A 23,977-nucleotide genomic window follows, 5' to 3' on the forward strand; every position below is an offset into this window, starting at 1 on the left:
CCCAGAGGGCACGGGATGGAGGGAGTGCTCCAGGACAGCCCCCCACAACAAAGAACTCCCCAGCCAAGATGTCAGAGTGTGGAGCGAGAGCCCTGCAGGTCCAAAGTACTTAGAGCCCCTTCCTCTGGCGCAGACTATGAGAGGGGCTGGGCCCAGGTGAACACTGGCTGCCAGACACATGAGACTGTAAGGTCACTAATCTTCTAGGCGCCTCTCAGGAAGCCCGTCCTGTCAGACTGAGGATGCTGCCGATGCTGAGCCTCCCAGTGAGATGGGGGAGCGGGGAGGTTTTCCCGATATCGGCAGGTGTATGAGTTTGCTAGGGCCATCATAACAAAGTACCAAAACCAGGTGCCTCAAACAGCATGCATTTACTGTCTCGGCATTCTGGGGCTGGAAGTTCTAGATACAGGTGTCAGAAGGTTGGTTTCTTCTGAGGGTGTGAGGGAGGATCCGCTCCAGCCCTCTCCCCTGGCTTCTGGGCTTTATCGGCAATCTTTGGTGTCTATCTCTGCCCTCATGCTCACATCGTGTTCTCCTCCTGCTTGTCTATCTCTTCACATGGCCTTGTTTTTATAAAGGCAGCAGTCATTTTGGGTTAAGTACCCACCCTATTCGAGAAGGACCTCATCTTAACTAATTACATCTGGAACAACCCTAATTCCTGGAGTTAGGATTTCAACATGTGAATTTTGGGGAGTACAGATGAGCCATGATAGTGGGACTTCCCTGACATCTTTTTTCCTTTGGAGCCTTCACAACCCTGATGACCTCACCCCCTTCCCTGGGAACACTCACTGTGTTTCCTCCGCTGTCTCACCCTGCTGGGTGTACTGGGGGTAAGAGTGGTTCTCCTAAACCCTCAGTGCACCCCATTGCTCCTATGACAGTGTGCTGGCCCCGTTGGCCCTGCCCTCAGCATTCATCCACACTCTTCCCCTTGCCTGGGCTTAGCTAAGAAGTCATCTTTTTGAGAAATGTTCTGATGGTGATGATGATCATGAATGTGATGATAATGAAGAAACAAGTCACGTAGCCTGTGCGGAGCTCTTGTGTGGACGGGCTCAGTAATTGACACTGATGAAGACAGTGCCCGCATCTTACAGGAGTTAGGGGAGCAGGGCCACATGCCTGCTAGGACCACACATGTCATCATTAGGCCCCGCAGGATTGTGGGGCCTCCCCTTGCTGGAGACAATGCTTGTACTGATGGTACCGTGTCTTAATGCTTGGCAGGCAAGTCTTATCAGGCCTCCCAGGCTGACTGCTTCCTTCTCTCCAGGGGACTCACCCCTGGCCTCAAGCCCTAGGAAGACCCTCACCCACTTCCTCCTGGCCCACCATGTGATCCTACACCCCTCCCATCCCCTCTCAGACTGCCTGTGTGATCCTTGGTCTTCTCCCAGGCCCTTCCTGCCATCCCCTCCGCCATTGCCTGGTGTCACACCCTACTCAGCTGTCCCTAGGCAGGTCTCCAGCTCTCATCAGAAACTTCCCTGCCATCATGCCCTGCTGGGAAGAGGGGCTACTGCCAGATTGAACATACTGCCCCATCAGGGGCTGGAAAGTCAGGCATGAGCTGTCTCTCAGGGGACCTTTGCCTCCATGTCAGGAAGGCTGGAGTGGAGTGGAGTGGGTTGAAGCAGAGCGGAGTGTTGTGGAGTGGAGTGAGCGGAGCCGAGCGGGTGTAGGCTTGGGAGAGAGGACAGCACTGGCAGGAGCACTCTGGCCCCCAGGCGGTGTGGAGAGATGGAGTCCCTCTTCTTTTGTATGGCAGGGTCTGTGGCATCGTCATCCCCTGGAACTACCCCCTGATGATGCTCTCCTGGAAGACGGCTGCCTGCCTGGCTGCTGGGAACACAGTGGTGATCAAGCCTGCCCAGGTGGGTGTGGGCGTGTTCCAGGCAGGGCCTGTGGGCTGTAGAGGGTGTTGTAAGCACCCTGCAAAGGAGACGGGTGCCCACCCGGGACTGGTTTCTCCCCTAGAGAGGAGCGGTACTGCTGATGAGGGCTGGCCTTCTGTGGGTCCCATTCGGTCAGCGGCGGTATGCAGCAGGGACCAGTAGGGGCTATAGGCAGTCTGTTCTTTCAGCGGTAGGGTGACAGAGTCAGGTTAGCCGACCCTGTACCTGAAGCTGCTTGGTGAGCAGCCAGGGATTTCTCCACAGGTGCCAGCACTCTGGGTTTGGGGGAGCAGAAACCCTGTTTGGTAACCCTTGTCAAGGGTTGAGTCATGCTCTGAGACTGAAGCCCAGCCCCTCACAGAGAAGCTATAGAGAAAGGACCGTGGGGTGACTCACAGTCTGGAAGGTCCTGAGCATGGTTCCACCGGGATAAGGACACCCCCTGAAGGAGCCTCAGCTGCAGTAGCAGCCCCTCCCCTGCCTGCCCCCAGTGGTGTTAGGAACTGAAGGGAACATGCTCCATCATGGGGCTCTGGACAGTGTGCCCCGGAGATCTCTTGCTCTCCTGGCTGCTTTGGGGCAATTTGGTTCCAAAAGTTTTATAATTTAAAAACCAACAATAACAACAGTTGACACTTACTGTATTCACATTGAGTCAGGAACTCCTAAAGCATTTTAATGTACAACAGATTATACTAAAAATTTGCATGTATTTGCTTATTGAGCATCACAGCAACCCTCTGAGTTGACCCATAACTCTCTTGTTAGCATGGGGGTGCTGCGCACAGATTCAGGCAATTGTCCCTGGAAGAGCCCCCAACAGGCCTGTGCTCTCCCAGGGCCAGCACTCCACAGATGTGGTGATTCTGAGGCTCACTGGTAGGTGGGGCACAAGCCAACATTTACAAGGAGTATTACCTGGGCCCGAAGAGGAATGGCTGCTGGCAGGCCAAGAGGAGAGGAACAGCCTCCAGCAGTGAGGAGGTAATCAGAATCTGGCACCGAGGTGCATCCAGGCTGTCCTGGGACTCCCTACTGCCTGAGCGAAGGGAGTATGAACGTTTAGGAAGAGGCAAGGCCTGGCCACAGGGCTGGAGCCTGCCAGGAGAAGACACTAGAAGGTACATGAGGAAGCAGGCCTTCCTCCCAGCTTTCCACTGGAGCCGTGGGGGAAGCTGGCTGGGTTGGCAGTACTCCCTATGATGGGGCTTCCCCTCGAGAGTCTTCCCACCATTCCTGCTTCTCCCTGCTTGCTATCTAGGCTGCTGGGAGAGGATGGAAGAACCTCACTTCCCAATTCCTCCTGACCCAGTCTTCTTTCCTGCCCCCTCAGGTGACCCCACTCACAGCCTTGAAGTTTGCAGAGTTGACCTTGAAGGCTGGCATTCCAAAGGGCGTGGTGAACATCCTTCCGGGATCTGGTAAGGGATGTGGACATGGGCATCTGGGGACGTCAGGGCTCCAGGCAGCTGGAGATGCCCTTGGTCAGAACAGGGCTTGCTGCGTGAGGTACTCTAGTGAGGCAGAGCAACCAGGGACACGGTGATCCAGTGGGTGTGGCCAGCCTGATGAAGAGACGCCCTCTCCTGTGGTGGGAGAGACACACACACCTGAAAGTGTTCTAGCTTTAAAATGCTTCCCCAAATGTTTTCCATTTTTTTTTGTATGTCTATATGTGTTCTGGCTTAATTTACATAACTTGGGAATTATCTGCCCTTGGAAGTTTGAGAGAATTTATCTAGGCTTAGGGCATCTGAGGAGGTATTACATGAATTGCTTTTTTAGTTTCTTCTGTGGTTAGTAGTCTAGTTTATTGGAAAAGTTGTCTCTTCTTGCCCTAGAGTTGTATTAATAATGTCTTATAAGTAATTCCTTTTTGAGTCCCCCTTTGATTGTTAGAGTATCCCCTTTATACTTTTCAATTTTTCTTTCTCTTTTAAAATTGATTAAATTTGTGAAAAGTGCTTGTTTGTCCCCATACTTCCCTCAAAAACAAAACAGCCTCAAATTTCTTTACTCATTCCGTTGCTATTCTGTTTTTTTCTCTGCTTTCATTATTATTTCCTACTGTGTTCTCCTGTGTGGTTTTTTTTTTTGTATCTTTTTGAGTTGAAAGTTTAATTCATTTATTTCTGCTTTTGTCATTTAAATAAGTAAATCATTCAAAGAGAGCTTTGGTGACATCTCATACCTTTTGATTGACATTTTCTTTATTATATAAATGTCCCTCTTTCTTTTTCATAGTATTTTTGTCTTATAGTCTACTTCATCTGGTATTAACATAGCTACTCCAGCTTTCTTATGGTTTTTGTTTGTATGATATATTCTTTTCATCCTTTAACTTGCAACCTATCTTTATCTGATGTCTCCTTAGACAGCAGATACTTGGGTCTTGTTTTGATCCAGTGCAACAGTCTCTGGCTTTCTGACTGGATTGTTTAATTCATTCATATTTACTGTTACTATTGATAGAGTTGGATTTATGTCTGCAGTTTTCTCTTTGCTTTCTGTGTCTCCTGTCTTTTGTTTTTGTTTCTCTTCTATGGTTTTCTTTACATTGAGTGAATATTTTCTAGTGTAACATTTTAATTCTTTTGATGTTTTTTTTCACTATATAGTTTTTAGTTTTTTCCCAGCGGTTACCCTAGGATTTACCATATGCTTCTTAAGTCATCAAAAAACACTTCAGGGGGCACCTGGGTGGCTCAGTGGGTTAAAGCCTCTGCTTTCAGCTCAGGTCATGATCCCAGAGTCCTGGGATCGAGCCCCACATCGGGCTCTCTGCTCCGTGGAGAGCCTGCTTCCTCCTCTCTCTCTGCCTGCCTCTCTGCCTAGTTGTGATTTCTCTCTGTCGAATAAACAAAATATTAAAAAAAAAAACCACTTCAGATTTATGCTAACTTAATCCCAGTGAAATATGCTATTCCTGCGTAGCTGTAGTATCCCTTCTCCCTTTCTGTGATATTTTGTCACGTATTTTTGTGTACTTATCACTATGTTACATTGTTATAACTTTATATAATTTTATGTCTATGGAAGAAGTTAAAAAGAAAGGAGAGAAAATATATAATTACAGTGTTTGCTGTATTAACCTCATTTACATTTCTGGTTCTCTTCATTTGTTCCGTTCTTGAATTACTCTGTTGCTACTTTCTTACTCCATTTCCTTACTACCTCTTTTCTGCTATTATTGCCAAGTATATTTCATTTGTATTTGTTAGAAATCCAACAATAGAACTATATACATATTATTCTATACAATTGCTTTTTAGCTCAGTTAAGAAAGAAAAGGAAATATTCATTTAAGCTGTCTTTTATAATTATATAATTACCTTTACTGGTGCTCTCTGGTGGATTCATATTATTGCCTATGTGACTTGCTTTTAACTTGAAGAACTTTCTTTGGTATATTTCTCTTAACCTGAGTCTGCTGGCAACAAATTATCTAAGATTTGTTTATCTGGAAATGTCTTTATTTTGTCTTTATTTTTTGAAAGATAACTTTGCTGAATATAAGATTCTTGGTTGACAGTTTTGTTCTTTCAGCATTTCAAATGTATCATCTCACTCCCTCCTGGCCTCTATTGTTTCTGATAAGAAGTCAGCTATTAATCTTATTGGGATTCTTTTATATACAATGAGTCATTTTTCCTTACTGCTTCTTTACTGCTTTGTATTTTTCACCATTTTTACGAAGATGCATTTGGGAGGGGGTCTTCTTATGGTTATTTTACACGGAATTCATTGAATTTCATGGATTTTTAGACTATTTTTCATCAAGTTTGGAAAGTTTTCAGCCATTATTTACTCTAACATTTTTCTCTGTTCTTTTTTCTCCTCACCTTCTGGTACTCTCATTATACATATGTCAGTATGCTTAATGGTAACCCACTCTCCTCTGAGGCTCTATTCATTCATTTTTTTTTTCCTTTCTGTTCTTTAGATTACATATTCTCTAACTATCCTCAAGTTCACGGAGTCTTTCTTCTGCCAGTTCAATACTACTGTTGAGCCCCTCTACTGAATTTCTTACTCAGTTACTGTAATTTTAGTTGCAGAATTTCTACCTGTTTTTACTTAATTTATTGATTACTGTCTACTTGATGAGACATTGCCATCCGAGCTTCCTTTATGCATGGTTTCCTTTAGTCGTTTGAACACACTCATAATGGCTGCTTTGAAATCTTTGCTAAGTATAACATCTGGCCCCCCTCAACTTATATTGCCTTCTTCTTCTTTATTTATTTATTTATTTTCTCCTGATGGGTTACACTTTTCTATTTCTTTGCCTGCATTATAGCTTCCTTTGTTAAAAACTGGATAATTTAGGTAATAATATTGTGCCAACTCTGAATATTGACCCTCTTTTTCCCTTTCTAGACCTTGTTTTCATTATTTGCTTGTTTATGTCTTTAGTGACTTGGCTAGGCTATTTAAGTGAAGTCTGTTTTCCCTGTGATGTATAGCCAGTGATGTCACTCCTCAGGAAGCACAGCCTTGAGCACAAGATGACAGCAGTTTTAGTGGGATTCTCTTTGACTCTTTTCCCCTGGTCTCCCTGTTAAGCTATCTGCCTCCTTTGGTATCACAGTCAGCAGTTCAGCTCCATTAACTACAGTCTTCTTGCTCTAGTGTTTTCAACAATGCTCTGGGTCATAAGTTGCTCTACAATCTGATCCAGTTAAATCTGGGACCCTTTGCAGGGGTAATTATTGAGGCCATGCTTTGAGGTTTGTTCTTACCCAGAGAGCACTTCCCTGGTTCTCTCTGGTAAACTAACTGACCTGTAGTTTACCTCACTGCTGTCATAGAGCTGTCAGCCTTCTCTTAATTGCTCACCCCCAAAATCTCCATTGTTTTTCAAATATCCTTATATTTGAACTTCCCCAACAGTTTCAAATAAAGTTAGTATCTCTATTCTTATAGGAAGTTTCTTGCCCACCCCAAATCTCAGAAGCACTGCCTCAGGTATTGGGCCCTATGAGGAACCAGATAAGTTTCCAGTAGTCTCAACCTGCCACATCCAGGGTAGAGCCTTCACTTTATGAGTGGGGACTGGGTGGAGGCCATACTTACCAGGAATTTGGCTTCTAAAACTCAGATTGGAGGAGAATAAAAATGGTGATGGACTGTCCCCTCTTAGTAAGATGTCATATCCCTGAACTAGCAGCTGGAGGAGAGGAACTCCAACTTAATGTCCATACCCACCTGGGGTGGAATTTCCATCATGTGGAGGGAGAGGGGAGATGTGGAGGGAGAGAATTGTTCATGGTACAAGTATCACAGACTCTCATTGTTCCTCCTGAGATTTAGTAGATGAACTTGAATAAATGTTTCTTCACTTGCTATATGGAAATTTAGGAAAATTTTCAGAGACTTAAATTTTTTTTTAATGATTTTCATCAATGACCCTTATTTTGCTGGGAATTGTCAACAGCACTCCTCCTTCCTTCCTTCAGAAGTGACTCCATCCTCATTACCTTTTGAACATGCGTTCATACTTTTATTATTTTTTAAGCTAACATTTTCAATTTTTAAAATTTTTATTTGTAAAGATTTTAAAAATTCTGTTCACTGATTCATTAGTTGCATATAACACCCACTGCTCATCACAACACCCTACCCTCCTTAATATTCATCTGCAGCTACTCTATCCTCCCACCCCCCTTCTTTCTGTAAACCTCAGTCTGTTTCCTAGAATCCAGAGTATCTCATGGTTTGTCTTCCTCTTGGATTTCTTCCCCTTCAGGTTTCCCTCTTTTCCCCTAATGTCCTCCATGCTATTCCTTCTGTTCCACATATGAATGAAACCGTATGATAATTGTCTTTCTATGCTTGACTTATTCCACTTAGCATAATCCCCTCCAGTTCCATCCCTGTGAGTGCAAATGTTAAGTATTCACCCTTTCTGATGGCTGAGTAATATTCCATTGTATGTACAAACCACATCTTTTTATTCATTCATCTGTTGAAGGATATCTCATCTCCTTCCACAGTTTGACTATTGTGGACATTGTTGCTATGAACATTGGGTGCATGTGCCCCTTCTTTTCACTACATCTGTATCTTTGGGATAAATACTTATTAGCACAATTCCTGGGTTGTATGGTAGCTCTATTTTTTTTTTTTTTTTGAATTTTCATCATGGGGGAATCCTTACTTCTCTGTTTCTTTTTTTTTTATTTTATTTATCTTTTCAGTGTAACAGTATTCATTCTTTTTGCACAACACCCAGTGCTCCATGCAAAACATGCCCTCCCCATTACCCACCACCTGTTCCCCCAACCTCCCACCCCTGACCCTTCAAAACCCTCAGGTTGCCCCAACCTCCCAACCCTGACCCTTCAAAACCCTCAGGTTGTTTTTCAGAGTCCATAGTCTCTTATGGTTCGCCTCCCCTCCCCAATGTCCATAGCCCGCTCCCCCTCTCCCAATCCCACCTCCCCCCAGCAACCCCCAGTTTGTTTTGTGAGATTAAGAGTCATTTATGGTTGGTCTCCCTCCCAATCCCATCTTGTTTCATTTATTCTTCTCCTATCCCCCTACCCCCCCATGTTGCTTCTCCATGTCCTCATATCAGGGAGATCATATGATAGTTGTCTTTCTCCGATTGACTTATTTCACTAAGCATGATACGCTCTAGTTCCATCCACGTCGTCGCAAATGGCAAGATTTCATTTCTTTTGATGGCTGCATAGTATTCCATTGTGTATATATACCACCTCTTCTTTATCCATTCATCTGTTGATGGACATCTAGGTTCTTTCCATAGTCTGGCTATTGTAGACATTGCTGCTATAAACATTCGGGTACACGTGCCCCTTCGGATCACTATGTTTGTATCTTTAGGGTAAATACCCAGTAGTGCAATTGCTGGGTCATAGGGTAGTTCTATTTTCAACATTTTGAGGAACCTCCATGCTGTTTTCCAGAGTGGTTGCACCAGCTTGCATTCCCACCAACAGTGGAGGAGGGTTCCCCTTTCTCCACATCCTCTCCAGCATCTGTCATTTCCTGACTTGTTCATTTTAGCCATTCTGACTGGTGTGAGGTGATATCTCATTGTGGTTTTGATTTGTATTTCCCTGATGCCGAGTGACGTGGAGCACTTTTTCATGTGTCTGTTGGCCATCTGGATGTCTTCTTTGCAGAAATGTCTGTTCATGTCCTCTGCCCATTTCTTGGTTGGATTGTTTGTTCTTTGGGTGTTGAGTTTGCTAAGTTCCTTATAGATTTTGGATACTAGCCCTTTATCTGATATGTCATTTGCAAATATCTTCTCCCATTCTGTCAGTTGTCTTTTGGTTTTGTTAACTGTTTCATTTGCTGTGCAAAAGCTTTTGATCTTGATGAAGTCCCAATAGTTCATTTTTGCCCTTGCTTCCCTTGCCTTTGCCGTTGTTCCTAGGAAGATGTTGCTACGGCTGAGGTCGAAGAGGTTGCTGCCTGCATTCTCCGCAAGGATTTTGATGGATTCCTTTCTCACATTGAGGTCCTTCATCCATTTGGAGTCTATTTTCGTGTGTGGTGTAAGGAAGTGGTCCAATTTCATTTTTCTGCATGTGGCTGTCCAATTTTCCCAGCACCATTTATTGAAGAGGCTGTCTTTTTTCCATTGGACATTCTTTCCTGCTTTGTCGAAGATTACTTGACCATAGAGTTAGGGGTCGATTTCTGGGCTCTCTATTCTGTTCCACTGATCTATGTGTCTGTTTTTGTGCCAGTACCATGCTGTCTTGATGATGACAGCTTTGTAATAGAGCTTGAAGTCAGGAATTGTGATGCCACCAACTTTGGCTTTGTTCTTCAATATTCCTTTGGCTATTCGAGGTCTTTTCTGGTTCCATATAAATTTGAGGATTATTTGTTCCATTTCTTTGAAAAAAATGCATGGTATTTTGATAGGGATTGCATTAAATGTGTAGATTGCTTTAGGTAGCATAGACATTTTCACAATATTTATTCTTCCAATCCAGGAGCATGGAACATTTTTTCATTTTTTTGTGTCTTCCTCAATTTCTTTCATGAGTACTTTATAATTTTCTGTGTATAGATTCTTAGTCTCTTTGGTTAGGTTTATTCCTAGGTATCTTATAGTTTTGGGTACAATTGTGAATGGGATTGACTCCTTAATTTCTCTTTCTTCAGTCTTGTTGTTGGTGTACAGAAATGCAACTGATTTCTGTGCATTGATTTTATATCCTGACACTTTACTGAATTCCTGGACAAGTTCTAGCAGTTTTGGAGTGGAGTCTTTTGGGTTTTCCACATATAGTATCATATCATCTGCGAAGAGTGATAGTTTGACTTCTTCTTTACCAATTTGGATGCCTTTAATTTCTTTTTGTTGTCTGATTGCTGAGGCTAGGACTTCTAGTACTATGTTGAATAGCAGTGGTGATAATGGACATCCCTGCTGTGTTCCTGACCTTAACAGAAAAGCTTTCAGTTTTTCTCCATTGAGAATGATATTTGCGGTGGGTTTTTCATAGATGGTTTTGATATTATTGAGGTATGTGCCCTACACTTTGAAGAGTTTTGATCAGGAAGGGATGCTGTACTTTGTCAAATGCTTTTTCAGCATCGATTGAGAGTATCATATGGTTCTTGTTCTTTCTTTTATTAATGTGTTCTATCACATTGATTGATTTGCGGATGTTGAACCAACCCTGCAGCCCTGGAATAAATCCCACTTGATCGTGGTGAATAATCCTTTTAATGTACTGTTGAATCCTATTGGCTAGTATTTTGGCGAGAATTTTTGCATCTGTGTTCATCAAGGATATTGGTCTGTAGTTCTCTTTTTTGGTGGGATCCTTGTCTGGTTTTGGGATCAAGGTGATGCTGGCCTCATAAAATGAGTTTGGAAGTTTTCCTTCCATTTCTATTTTTTGGAACAGTTTCAGGAGAATAGGAATGAGTTCTTTTTTAAATGTTTGGTAGAATTCCCCTGGGAAGCCGTCTGGCCCTGGGCTTTTGTTTGTTTGGAGATTTTTGATGACTGTTTCAATCTCCTTACTGGTTATGGGCCTGTTCAGGTTTTCTATTTCTTCCTGGTTCAGTTGTGGTAGTTTATATGTCTCTAGGAATGCATCCATTTCTTCCAGATTGTCCAATTTGTTGGCGTAGAGTTGCTCATAGTATGGTCTTATAATTGTCTGTATTTCTTTGGTGTTAGTTGTGATCTCTCCTCTTTCATTCATGATTTTATTTATTTGGGTCCTTTCTCTTTTCTTTTTGATGAGTCTGGCCAGGGGTTTATCAATCTTATTGATTCTTTCAAAGAACCAGCTCCTAGTTTTGTTCATTTGTTCTACTGTTCTTTTGGTTTCTATTTCATTGATTTCTGCTCTGATCTTTATGATTTCTCTTCTCCTGCTGGGTTTAGGGTTTCTTTCTTGTTCTTTCTCCAGCTCCTTTACGTGTAGGGTTAGGTTGTGTACTTGAGACCTTTCTTGTTTCTTGAGAAAGGCTTGTACTGCTATATATTTTCCTCTCAGTACTGCCTTTGCTGTGTCCCACAGATTTTGAACTGTTGTGTTTTCATTATCATTTGTTTCCATGAATTTTTTCAATTCTTCTTTAATTTCCTGGTTAACCCATTCATTCTTTAGAAGGATGCTGTTTAGTCTCCATTATTTGGGTTCTTTCCAGCTTTCCTCTTGTGATTGAGTTCTAGCTTCAGAGCATTGTGGTCTGAAAATATGCAGGGAATAATCCTAATCTTTTGATACCGGTTGAGACCTGATTTGTGACCCAGGATGTGATCTATTCTGGAGAAGGTTCCATGTGCACTAGAGAAGAATGTGTATTCTGTTGCTTTGGGATGAAATGTTCTGAATAGATCTGTGATGTCCATCTGGTCCAGTGTGTCATTTAAGGCCTTTATTTCCTTGTTGATCTTTTGCTTGGATGATCTGTCCATTTCAGTGAGGGGAGTGTTCAAGTCCCCTACTATTATTGTATTATTATTGATGTGTTTCTTTGATTTTGTTATTAATTGGTTGATATAGTTGGCTGCTCCCACGTTAGGGGCATAGATATTTAAAATGGTTAGATCTTCTTGTTGGACAGACCCTTTGAGTAGGATATAGTGTCCTTCCTCATCTCTTATTATAGTCTTTGGCTTAAAATCTAATTGATCTGATATAAGGATTGCCACCCCAGCTTTCTTCTGATGCCCATTAGCATGGTAAATTGTTTTCCACCCCCTCACTTTAAATCTGGAGGTGTCTTCGCGTCTAAAATGAGTTTCTTGTAGGCAACATACTGATGGGTTTTGTTTTTTTATCCATTCTGATACCCTGTGTCTTTTGATTGGGGCATTTAGCCCATTAACATTCAGGGTAACTATTGAGAGATATGAATTTAGTGCCATTATTAGCCTGTAAGGTGACTGTTACTGTATATTGTCTCTGTACCTTTCTGATCTACTACTTTTAGGCTCTCTCTTTGCTTAGAGGACCCCTTTCAATATTTCCTGTAGAGCTGGTTTGGTGTTTGCAAATTCTTTCAGTTTTTGTTTGTCCTGGAAGCTTTTGATCTCTCCTTCTATTTTCAATGATAGCCTAGCTGCATAGAGTATTCTTGGCTGCATGTTTTTCTCGTTGAGTGCTCTGAATATATCATGCCAGCTCTTTCTGGCCTGCCAGGTCTCTGTGGATAAGTCTGCCGCCAATCTAATATTTTTACCATTGTATGTTACAGACTTCTTTTCTCGGGCTGCTTTCAGGATTTTCTCTTTGTCACTAAGACTTGTATATTTTACTATTAGGTGACGGGGTGTGGACCTATTCTTGTTGACTTTGAGGGGGGTTCTCTGCATCTCCTGGATTTTGATGCTTGTTCCCTTTGCCATATTAGGGAAATTCTCTCCAATGATTCTCTCCAATAGACCTTCTGCTCCCCTCTCTGTTTCTTCTTCTTCTGGAATCCCAATTATTCTAATGTTGTTTCGTCTTATGGTGTCACTTATCTCTCGAATTCTCCCCTCATGGTCCAGTAGCTGTTTGTCCCTCTTTTGCTCGGCTTCCTTATTCTCTGTCATTTGGTCTTCTATATCACTAATTCTTTCTTCTGCCTCATTGATCCTAGCAGTGAGAGCCTCCATTTTTTATTGCACCTCATTAATAGCTTTTTTGATTTCAACTTGGTTAGACTTTAGTTCTTTAATTTCTCCAGAAAGGGCTTTAATATCTCCAGAGAGGGTTTGTCTAATATCTTCCATGCCTTTTTCGAGCCCGGATAGAATGTTCAGAATCGTCATTCTGAACTCTTGATCTGACATATTACCCATGTCTGTGTTGATTAGGTCCCTAGCCTTCGGTACTGTCTCTTGTTCTTTTGTTTGTGGTGATTTTTTCCGCCTTGTCATTTTGTCCAGATAAGAGGATATGAAGGAGCAAATAAACTACTAAAAGGGTGGCAAAGACCCCGGAAAAATGCGCTGTAACCAAATCAGAAGAGACCCCAAATTGTGGGGGGGAGAAAGGGGATAAAAACAGCTTCTGAAAAAAAAGAAAAAAAAAAGAAAGAAAAAAATTTAAAAAATAAAACAAATAAAAAAATATAAAAAAGAAAGAAAAAATATATATATTTAGATGAACTAGTCAAAAAACGTTAAAAAAGAAAAGGGTAAAAGTTTTAAAAAATTTAGCAGAAGAAGAAAAAAGAAAAAAGAAAAAAAAATTGAAAAAAAAAATTGAAAAAAGAAAAAAAAATTGAAGTAGCCGCAAGACTAAAGAATCATGGGGAGAAAGCCATGAGTTCCGTGCTTTGCTTTCTCCTCCTCTGGAATTGCTCTGCTGTCTTAGGAATTGAATCTGCTTTCTCCTTGATAGATGAACTTCGTCCTGGCTGGATATTTTGTTGATCTTCTGGGGGAGGGGCCTGTTGTAGTGACTCTCAAGCGTCTTTGCCCGAGGCGGGATTGCACCGCCCTTACCGGCGGCCGGACTAAGTAATCGGCTCGGGTTCGCTTTTGGGAGCTTCTGTTCCCTGAACGCTTTCCGTAGAGTTCCGGAGGACAGGAATGAAAATGGCAGCCTCCCAGTCTCCGGCCCAGAGGAGCCGAGAGCCTGGGGCCCCACTCCTCAGTGCGCCCCCAGAGGACAGCACCCAATCACTCCCGTATCCCCAGCCTCTAGCCGCGCTCCGAGCTCACCCAGCCCGCGACCAGTTCAAGGTAACCCCGAGCTGAGAGTTCAGTCCTCGGCTCTGTCTCTGCAGCCAGCTTCTCCGTTCTAATACCTGCGAGCTCTCCGACACTCCAACTCCCCCGATCCTTCTGTGACCCTGCGGGGACTGGGGCCACGCTGGCCCCGCGTGGGCTTCACCCCGGTTTAGCCCCTGGAGCAATGTCCCTCAGTGGAACAGACTTTTAAAAGTCCTGATTTTGTGCTCCGTTCCTCCGCCGCTTGCCGGGAGCCGGCCCCTCCCCCCGCGGTCTATCTTCCCGTCGTTTTAGATTCACTTCTCCGCCAGTCGTACCTTTCAGAAAGTGGTTGATTTTCTGTTTCTAGAGTTGCTGTTCTTCTTCTCTTCGCTCTCCCGTTGGATTTGTAGGTGTTTGCAATGTTTAGATAAGCTATCGAGCTGATCTCCTGCTACCTGATGTAGTCTCAGGCTGCTACTTCTCCGCCATCTTGACTCCTCCCCCCGGTAGCTCTATTTTTAATGTCTGTTTTCCAGAGTGGCTGCACCAGCTTGAATTACTACCAACAGTGTAAGAGGGTATCCCTTTCTCCACATCCTCACCAACACGTGTTGTTTCCTGTCTTATTAATTTATGCGATTCTAACTGGTGTAAGGTGATATCTCAATGTGGTTTTGATTTGAATTTCCTTGATGGCTAATGATGATGAACACTTTTTCATGTGTCTGTTAGCTATTTGTATGTCTTTAAAAAAAAAAGATTTTATTTATTTATCTGACAGATAGAGATCACAAGTAGGCAGAGAAGCAGGCAGAGAGAGAGGAAGAAGCAGGCTCCCCGCTGAGCAGAGAGCCCCATGTGGGGCTCGATCCCAGGACCCTGGGATCATGACCTGAGCTGAAGGCAGAGGCTTTAACCCACTGAGCCACACAGGCACCCCGCTATTTGTATGTCTTCATTGAAGTGTCTGTTCATGTGTTCTGCCCATTTCTTAACTGGGTTATTTGTGTTTTGGGTGTTGACTTTGAGAAGTTCTTTATAGATCTTAGACGCCATCTGTTTGTAGTGTCATTTACAAATATCTTCTCCCATTCTGTGACCTGCCTCTTAGTTTTGGTAACTGTTTCCTTTGCTGTGCAGAATCTTTTAATCTTGATCAAGTCCCAAAAGTTCATGTTTGCTTTTGTTTCCCTTGTGTTTAGAGATGTGTCTTGAAAGAAGTTGCTGTGGCTTATGTCAAAGAGGTTACTGCCTATGTTCTCCAGGATTTGGATGGATTTCCTGTGTCACACTGAGGCCTTTCATGAATTTTGAGTTTGTCTTCGTTTATGGTATAAGAGAATTGTGCACTTTTATTCTTCTGCATGTGTCTGTCCAATTTTCTGAGCACCATTTATTGAAGAGGCTGTCTTTTTTCCATTGGATATTTTTTCCTGACTTGTTGAAGATTAGTGGACCATAGAGTTGAGGATCCATTTCTGCAGTCTCTACTCTCTTCCATTGATCTGTGTGTCTGTTTTTGTGCCAAAACCATGCTGTCTTGATGATCACAACTTTGTAATACAGCTTGTGCATGTAATATAGCTTGTGATACTTCAAGCTTTTGTTTTATTTTTCAACATTCCCCTGTCAATTCAGGGTCTTTTCAGGTTCCATCCAGCTTTTAGGATTGTTTATCCCAGTTCTTTGAAAAATGCGATCAGTACTTGAGATGGATGATATGGATGGCATTGAGAGTATAGATTGCTCTGGGCAGCGTAGACATTTTAACAGTGTTTATCTGCCAACCGTGTGAATGGGGTATTTTTCCATCTGTTTGTTTCTTCTTCAATTTCTTAAATACGTGTTCTATAGTTTGTGGAGGATAAACCCTTTACATCTTTCATTAGATTTATTCCTGGGTACCTTATGGTTTTTTTGGTACCATTGTAAATGGAATCAATTCTTTTTTTTTTAATTGTACCAAACATTTATTTTTTTTTAATTTTTTATTACATTCAATTAGCAACATACAGTACAACATTAATTTTTAAATTTCTTTTCAGTGTAACTGTAGTCATTGTTTTAGCACCACGCCCAGTGCTCCATGCAATACATGCCCTCCCTAATACCCAGCACCTGGTTCCCCCAAACTCCAACCCCCCCACCCCTTCAAAACCCTCAGAGTCCATAGTCTCTCATGGTTCATCTCCCCTTCCACTTTTCCTCAACTCCCTTCTCCTCTCCATCTCCCCATGTCCTCCGTGTTCTTTGTTATGCTCCACAAATAAGTGAAACCGTATGGTACTTGACTCTCTCTGCTTAACTTATTTAGCTCAGTATAATCTCTTCCAGTCCCGCCCATGTTGCTACAAAGTTGGGTACTCATCCTTTCTGATGGAGGCATAATACTCGATCGTGTTTATGGACCACATCTTCCTTAACCATTCATCCATTGAAGGGCATGTTGGTTCTTTCCAAAGTTTGGCGACCATGGCCATTGCTGCTATAAACATTGGGGTACATATGGCTCCTCTTTTCCCTACATCTGTATCTTTGGTGTAAATACCCAGTAGTGCAATTGCAGGGTCATAGGGAAGCTCTATTTTTAATTTCTTGCGGAATCTCCACACTGTTCTCCAAAGTGGCTGCACCAACTTGCATTCCCACCAACAGTGTAAGAGGGTTCCCCTTTCTCCACATCCTCTCCAACACATGTTGTTTCCTGTCTTGCTAATTTTGGCCATTCTAACTGGTATAAGGTGGTATCTCAATGTGGTTTTAATTTGCATCTCCCTGATGACTAGTGATGATGAGCATTTTTTCATGTGTCTGATAGCCATTTGTATGTCTTCATTGGAGAAGTGTCTGTTCATATCTTCTGCCCATTTTTTGATATGATTATCTGTTTTGTGTGTGTTGAGTTTGAGGAGTTCTTTATAGATCCTGGATATCAACCTTTTGTCTGTACTGTCATTTGCAAATATCTTCTCCCATTCCATGGGTTGCCTTTTTGTTTTGTTGACTGTTTCCTTTGCTGTGCAGAAGCTTTTGATCTTGTCCCAATGAAGTCCCAAAAGTTAATTTTTGTTTTTGTTTCCTTTGCCTTTGGAGACATATCTTGAAAGAAGTTGCTGTGGCTGATATCAAAGAGGTTACTGCCTATGTTCTCTAGGATCCTGATGGATTCCTGTCACACGTTGAGGTCTTTTATCCATTTCGTGTTTATCTTTGTGTATGGAGTAAGACAATGGTCGAATTTCATTCTTTTACATATAGCTGTCCAATTTTCCCAGCACCATTTACTGAAGAGACTGTCTTTTTCCATTGTATATTATTTCCTGCTTTGTCAATGATTATTTGACCATAGAGTTGAGGGTCCATAGCTGGGCTCTCTACTCTGTTCCACTGGTCTATGTGTCTGTTTTTATGCCAGTACCATGCTGTCTTGGTGATCACAGCTTTGTAGTAAAGCTTGAAATCAGGTAACGTGATGCTGCCAGTTTTGTTTTTGTTTTTCAACATTTCCTTAGCAATTCGGGGTCTCTTCTGATTCCATACAAAGTTTAGGATTATTTGTTCCACTTCTTTGAAAAATACTGGTGGAATTTTTATCGGAATGGCATTAAAAGTATAGATTGCCTCTAGGCAGTATAGGCATTTTAACAATGTTTTTTCTTTCGGTCCATGAGAATGGAATGGTCTTCCATCTTTTTATGTCTTCAGTTTCTTTCATGAGTGTTCCATAGTTCCTTGAGTACAGATCCTTTACCTCTTTGGTAGGTTTATTCCCAGGTATCTTATGGTTCCTGGTGCTATAGTAAATGGAATCAATTTTCTAATTTCCCTTTCTGTATTTTCATTTTTAGTGTTTAAGAAAGCAACTGATTTCTACATTGACTTTGTATCCTGCCACGTTACTGAATTGCTGTATGAGTTCTAGTAATTTCGGGGTGGAGTCTTTGGGATTTTCCATATAAAGAATCATGTCATCTGAGAAGAAAGAGAGTTTGACCTCTTCATTGCCAATTTGGATATCTTTTATGTCTCTTTGTTGTCTGATTGCTGTTGCTGGGACTTCTAATACTATGTTGAAGGAGAGTGGTGAGAGTGGGCATCCTTGTCGTGTTCCTGATCTCAATGTGAAGGCTGTCAGCTTTTACCCCTTTGAGGATAGTATTTGCTTTGGGCATTTGCTTTGGGTATTTGCTTTGGGTATTTGCTTTGGGTATTTGGGTATAGATAGCTTTGATGAAGTTGAGGAGTGTTCCCTTTATCCCTATACTTTGAAGCATTTTAATCAGGAATGGATGCTGGATTTTGTCAAGCGCTTTTTCTGCATCAATTGAGAGGACCATGTGGTTCTCTCTCTTCTCTTATTGATTTGTTATGTTACATTGATTGATTTGTGAATGTTGAACCATCCTTGTAACCCAGGGATGAATCTCACCTGGTCATGGTGCCATTTTGAACCTAAAGATATTCCCAGACTGAAAGTGAAGGGATGGAGAAGCATCTTTCATGCCAATGGGCCTCAAAAGAAGGCCAGGGTAGTGAGTCTCATATCAGATAAATTAGATTTTAAACTAAAGACTTTAGTCAGAGATACAGAAGGACACTACATAATTCCTAAAGGGACTATCCACCAAGATGATCTAACAATTGTAAATATCTACGCCCCCAATATGGGAGCACCCAATTACATAAGAAAACTATTAATCAGGATAAAGAGTCATATTGATATGAATACATTAATAGTAGGAGATCTTAACACACCTCTCTCAGTAATAGACAGATCATCCAAGCAGACAATCAATAAACAAACCAGAGCATTTAATGATACATTGGACCAGATGGACCTCATAGATATATACAGAACATTCCACTCTAAAACAACAGAATACCCATTCTTCTCAAGTGCACATGGAACCTTCTCCAGAATAGACCACATACTGGGTCATGAATCAGGACTCAACTAATACCAAAAGACTGACATTATTCCCTGCATATTCTCAGATCACAGTGCTTTGAAACTGGAGCTCAATCACAAGGAAAAGTTCAGAAGGAACTCAAACACCTGGAGGCTAAAGACCACCTTGCTTAAGAATGCTTGGATCAGGGGGAGGAGTCAAGATGGCGGAGAAGTAGCAGGCTGAGACTACATCAGGTAGCAGGAAATCAGCTAGATAGCTTATCTAAACATTGCAAACACCTACAAATCCAACAGGAGATGGAAGAGAAGAAGAACAGCAATTCTAGAAACAGAAAATCAACCACTTTCGGACAGGTAGGACTGGCGGAGAAGTGAATCCAAAACGATGGTAAGATAGACCGCGGGGTGGGGCCTGCTCCTGGCAAGTGCTGGAGCAACAGAGCACAAAATCAGGACTTTTAAAAGTCTGTTCTACTGAGGGACATTGCTCCAGAGGCTAAACCGGGGTGAAGTCCATGCAGGGTCAGCGTGGCCCCAGGTCCTGCAGGGTCACAGAAGGATCGGAGGTGTCAGAGTGTCACAAAGCTTGCAGGTGTAAGAACAGGGAAGCCGCCTACAGAGACAGAGCCGAGGACTGGGCTCTCAGCTTGGGGTTACCTTGAACCGGTCACAGGCTGAGTGAGCTCAGAGCGTGGCTGGAGGCCAGGGATATGGGAGTGATTCGGTGCTGTCCTCTGGGGGCGCACTGAGGAGTGGGGCCCCGGGCTCTCGGCTCCTCTGGGCCGGAGACTGGGAGGCCGCCATTTTCATTCCCGTCCTCCGGAACTCTACGGAAAGCGTTCAGGGAACAAAAGCTCCTGAAATTGAATCCGAGCGGATTACTTAGCCCGGCCCCTGGTAAGGGTGGTGCAATTCCGCCTTGGGCAAAGACACTTGAGAATCACTAAAACAGGCCCCTCCCCCAGAAAATCAACAAAAAAATCCAGCCAGGATGAAGTTCATCTACCAAGGAGAGCAGGTTCAATACCTAGGACAGCAGCGGAATTCCAGAGGAGGAGAAAGCAAAGCATGGAACTCATGGCTTTCTCCCCATGATTCTTTAGTCTTGTGGTTGATTTAATTTTTTTTTCAATTTTTTTTCTTTCTTTTTGCTTCTTCTGCTAAATTTTTTTAAACTTATACCCTTTTCTTTTTTAACATTTTTAAACTAGATTATCTAATATATATATTTTTTCTTTCTTTTTATATTTTTTCTCTATTTGTTTTCCTTTTTAAATTTTTTCTTTTTTTTCTGAACCGCTTTTTATCCCCTTTCTCCGCCCCCCCCCCCCATGATTTGGGGTCTATTCTGATTTGGTTAAAGCTCATTTTTCTGGGGTCTTTGCCACCCTTTTAGTATTTTACTTGCTCCTTCATATACTCTTATCTGAGCAAAATGACAAGGCAGAAAAATTCACCACAAAAAAAAAAAAGAACAAGAGGCAATAATGAAGGCTAGGGACCTAATCAATACAGACATTGGTAATATGTCAGATCTAGAGTTCAGAATGACAATTCTGAACATTCTAGCCGGGCTCGAAAAAGGCATGGAAGATATTAGAGAAACCCTCTCTGGAGATATTAAAGCCCTTTCTGGAGAAATTAAAGAACTAAAATCTAACCAAGTTGAAATAAAAAGAGCTATTAATGAGGTGCAATCAAAAATGGAGGCTCTCACTGCTAGGATAAATGAGGCAGAAGAAAGAATTGGTGATAAAGAAGACCAAATGACAGAATAAAGAAGCCAAGCACAAGAGGGACAAACAGCTACTGGACCACGAGGGGAGAATTCGAGAGATAAGTGACACCATAAGACAAAACAGCATTAGAATAATTGGGATTCCAGAAGAAGAAGAAAGAGAGAGGGGAGCAGAAGGTATATTGGAGAGAATTACTGGAGGGAATTTCCCTAATATGGCAAAGGGAACAAGCATCAAAATATAGGAGGTGCAGAGAACCCCTCTCAAAATCAACAAGAATAGGTCCACATCCCGTCACCTAATAGTAAAATTGACAAGTCTTAGTGACAAAGAGAAAATCCTGAAAGCAGCCCGGGAAAAGAAGTCTGTAACATACAATGGTAAAAATATTAGATTGGCGGCAGACTTATCCACAGAGACCTGGCAGGCCAGAAAGAGCTGGCATGATACATTCAGAGCACTAAACGAGAAAAACATGCAGCCAAGAATATTCTATCCAGCTAGGCTATCATTGAAAATAGAAGGAGAGATAAAAAGCTTCCAGAACAAACAAAAACTGACAGAATTTGCAAACACCAAACCAGCTCTACAGGAAATATTGAAAGGGGTCCTCTAAGCAAGGAGAGAGCCTAAAAGTAGTAGATCAGAAAGGAACAGAGACAATATACAGTAACAGTCACCTTACAGGCAATACAATGGCACTAAATTCATATCTCTCAATAGTTACCCTGAATGTTAATGGGCTAAATGCCCCCAATGAAAAGACACAGGGTATCAGAATGGATAAAAAACAAAACCCATCTATATGTTGCCTACAAGAAACTCATTTTAGATGCGAAGACACATCCAGATTTAATGTGGGGGGTGGAAAACAATTTACCATGCTAATGGGCATCAGAAGAAAGCTGGGGTGGCAATCCTTATATCAAATCAATTAGATTTTAAGCCAAAGACTATAATAAGAGATGAGGAAGGACACTATATCATACTCAAATTGTCTGTCCAACAAGAAGATCTAACAATTTTAAATATCTATGCCCCTAATGTAGGAGCAGCCAAATATATCAACCAATTAATGACAAAATCAAAGAAACACATCAATAATAATTCAATAATAGGGGACTGTAACACTCCCCTCACTGAAATGGACAGATCATCCAAGCAAAAGATCAACAAGGAAATAAAGGCCTTAAATGACACACTGGACCAGATGGACATCACAGATCTATTCAGAACATTTCATCCCAAAGCAACAGAATACACACTCTTCTCTAGTGCACATGGAACCTTCTCCAGAATAGATCACACCCTGGGTCCTAAATCAGGTCTCAACTGGTATCAAAAGATTGGGATCATTCCCTGCATATTTTCAGACCACAATGCTCTGAAGCTAGAACTCAATCACAAGAGGAAATTTGGAAAGAACCCAAATACATGGAGACAAAACAGCATCCTTCTAAAGAATGAATGGGTCAACTCAGAAATTAAAGAAGAATTGAAAAATTCATGGAAACAAATGATAATGAAAACACAAGAGTTCAAAATCTGTTGGATGCAACAAAGGCAGTCCTGAGAGGAAAATATATAGTGGTACAAGCCTTTCTCAAGATATAAGAAAGGTTTCAAGTACACAAGTACACAACCTAACCCTACACCTAAAGGAGCTGGAGAAAGAACAAGAAAGAAACACTAAACCCAGCAGGAGAAGAGAAATCATAAAGATCAGAGCTGAAATCAGTGAATTAGAAACAAAAAAAAAAATAGAAGAAATCAATGAAACTAGGAGCTAGTTCTTTGAAAGAATTAATAAGATTGATAAACCCCTGGCCAGACTTATCAAAAAGAAAAGAGAAGGACCCAAATAAATAAAATCATGAATGAAAGAAGAGAGATCACAACTAACACCAAAGAAATGCAGACAATTATAAGAACATACTATGAGCAACTCTACGCCAACAAATTTGACAATCTGAAAAGAATGGATGCATTCCTAGAGACATATAAACTGACACAACTGAACCAGGAATAAATAGAAAACCTGAACAGGCCCATAACCAGTAAGGAGATTGAAACAGTCATCAAAAATCTCCAAACAAACAAAAGACCAGGGCCAGACACCCTCCCACGGGAATTCTACCAATCCTTTATAGAAGAACTAGTTCCTATTCTCCTGAAACAGTTCTAAAAAATAGAAATGGAAGGAAAGCTTCCAAACTCATTTTATGAGGCCAGCATCACCTTGATCCCAAAACCAGACAAGGATCCCACCAAAAAAGAGAACTACAGACCAATATCCTTGATGAACACAGATGCAAAAATTCTCACCAAAATACTAGCCAATAGGATTCAACAGTACATTAAAAGGATTATTCACCACAACCAAGTGGGATGTATTCCAGAGCTGCAGCGTTGGTTCAACATCCGCATATCAATCAATGTGATACAAAACGTTAATAAAAGAACAAGAACCATATGATACTCTCAATAGATGCTGAAAAAGCATTTGACAAAGTACAGCATCCCTTCCTGATCAAAACTCTTCAAAGTGTAGGGATAGAGGGCACATACCTCAATAATATCAAAGCCATCTATGAAAAACCCACCGCAAATATCATTCTCAATGGAGAAAAACTGAAAGCTTTTTCACTAAGATCAGGAACACGGCAAGGATGTCCATTATCACCACTGCTATTCAACATACTACTAGAAGTCCTTGCCTCAGCAATCAGACAACAAAAAGAAATTAAAGGCATCCAAATTGGCAAAGAAGAAGTCAAACTATCACTCTTCGCAGATGATATGATACTATATGTGGAAAACCCAAAAGACTCCTCTCCAAAACTGCTAGAACTTGTCCAGGAATTCAGTAAAGTGTCAGGATAAAAAATCAATGCACAGAAATCAGTTGCATTTCTATACACCAACAACAAGATAGAAGAAAGAGAAATTAAGGAGTCAATCCCATTTACAATTGCACCCAAAACTATAAGATACCTAGGAATAAACCTAACCAAAGAGGCTAAGAATCTATATGCAGAAAACTATAAAGTAGTCATGAAAGAAATTGAGGAAGACACAAAGAAATGAAAAAAATGATCCATGCTCCTGGATGGAAGAATAAATATTGTGAAAATGTTTATGCTACCGAAAGCAATCTACACATTTAATGCAATCCCTATCAAAATACCATGCATTTTTTTCAAAGAAATGGAACAAATAATCCTAAAATTTATATGGAACCAGAAAAGACCTCGAATAGCCAAAGGAA

General features: G+C 41.7%; 1 protein-coding gene across 2 annotated transcripts in view; it reads left to right on the forward strand.

Moving 5' to 3' along the window:
* Window positions 1–23,977, forward strand: part of ALDH1L1 (aldehyde dehydrogenase 1 family member L1) — a 138,145-nt gene that overhangs the window by 86,791 nt on the left and 27,377 nt on the right. For both annotated transcript variants that reach the window (XM_045990660.1, XM_045990661.1), the window contains exons 15-16: window positions 1,778–1,883; window positions 3,238–3,325. In XM_045990660.1, coding sequence (XP_045846616.1) covers window positions 1,778–1,883; window positions 3,238–3,325 — 194 coding nt within the window. The remainder of the gene's footprint in view (window positions 1–1,777; window positions 1,884–3,237; window positions 3,326–23,977) is intronic.

The sequence above is a fragment of the Meles meles genome, chromosome 20 (genome assembly GCF_922984935.1).
Source record: "Meles meles chromosome 20, mMelMel3.1 paternal haplotype, whole genome shotgun sequence".
Lineage (NCBI taxonomy): Eukaryota > Metazoa > Chordata > Mammalia > Carnivora > Mustelidae > Meles > Meles meles.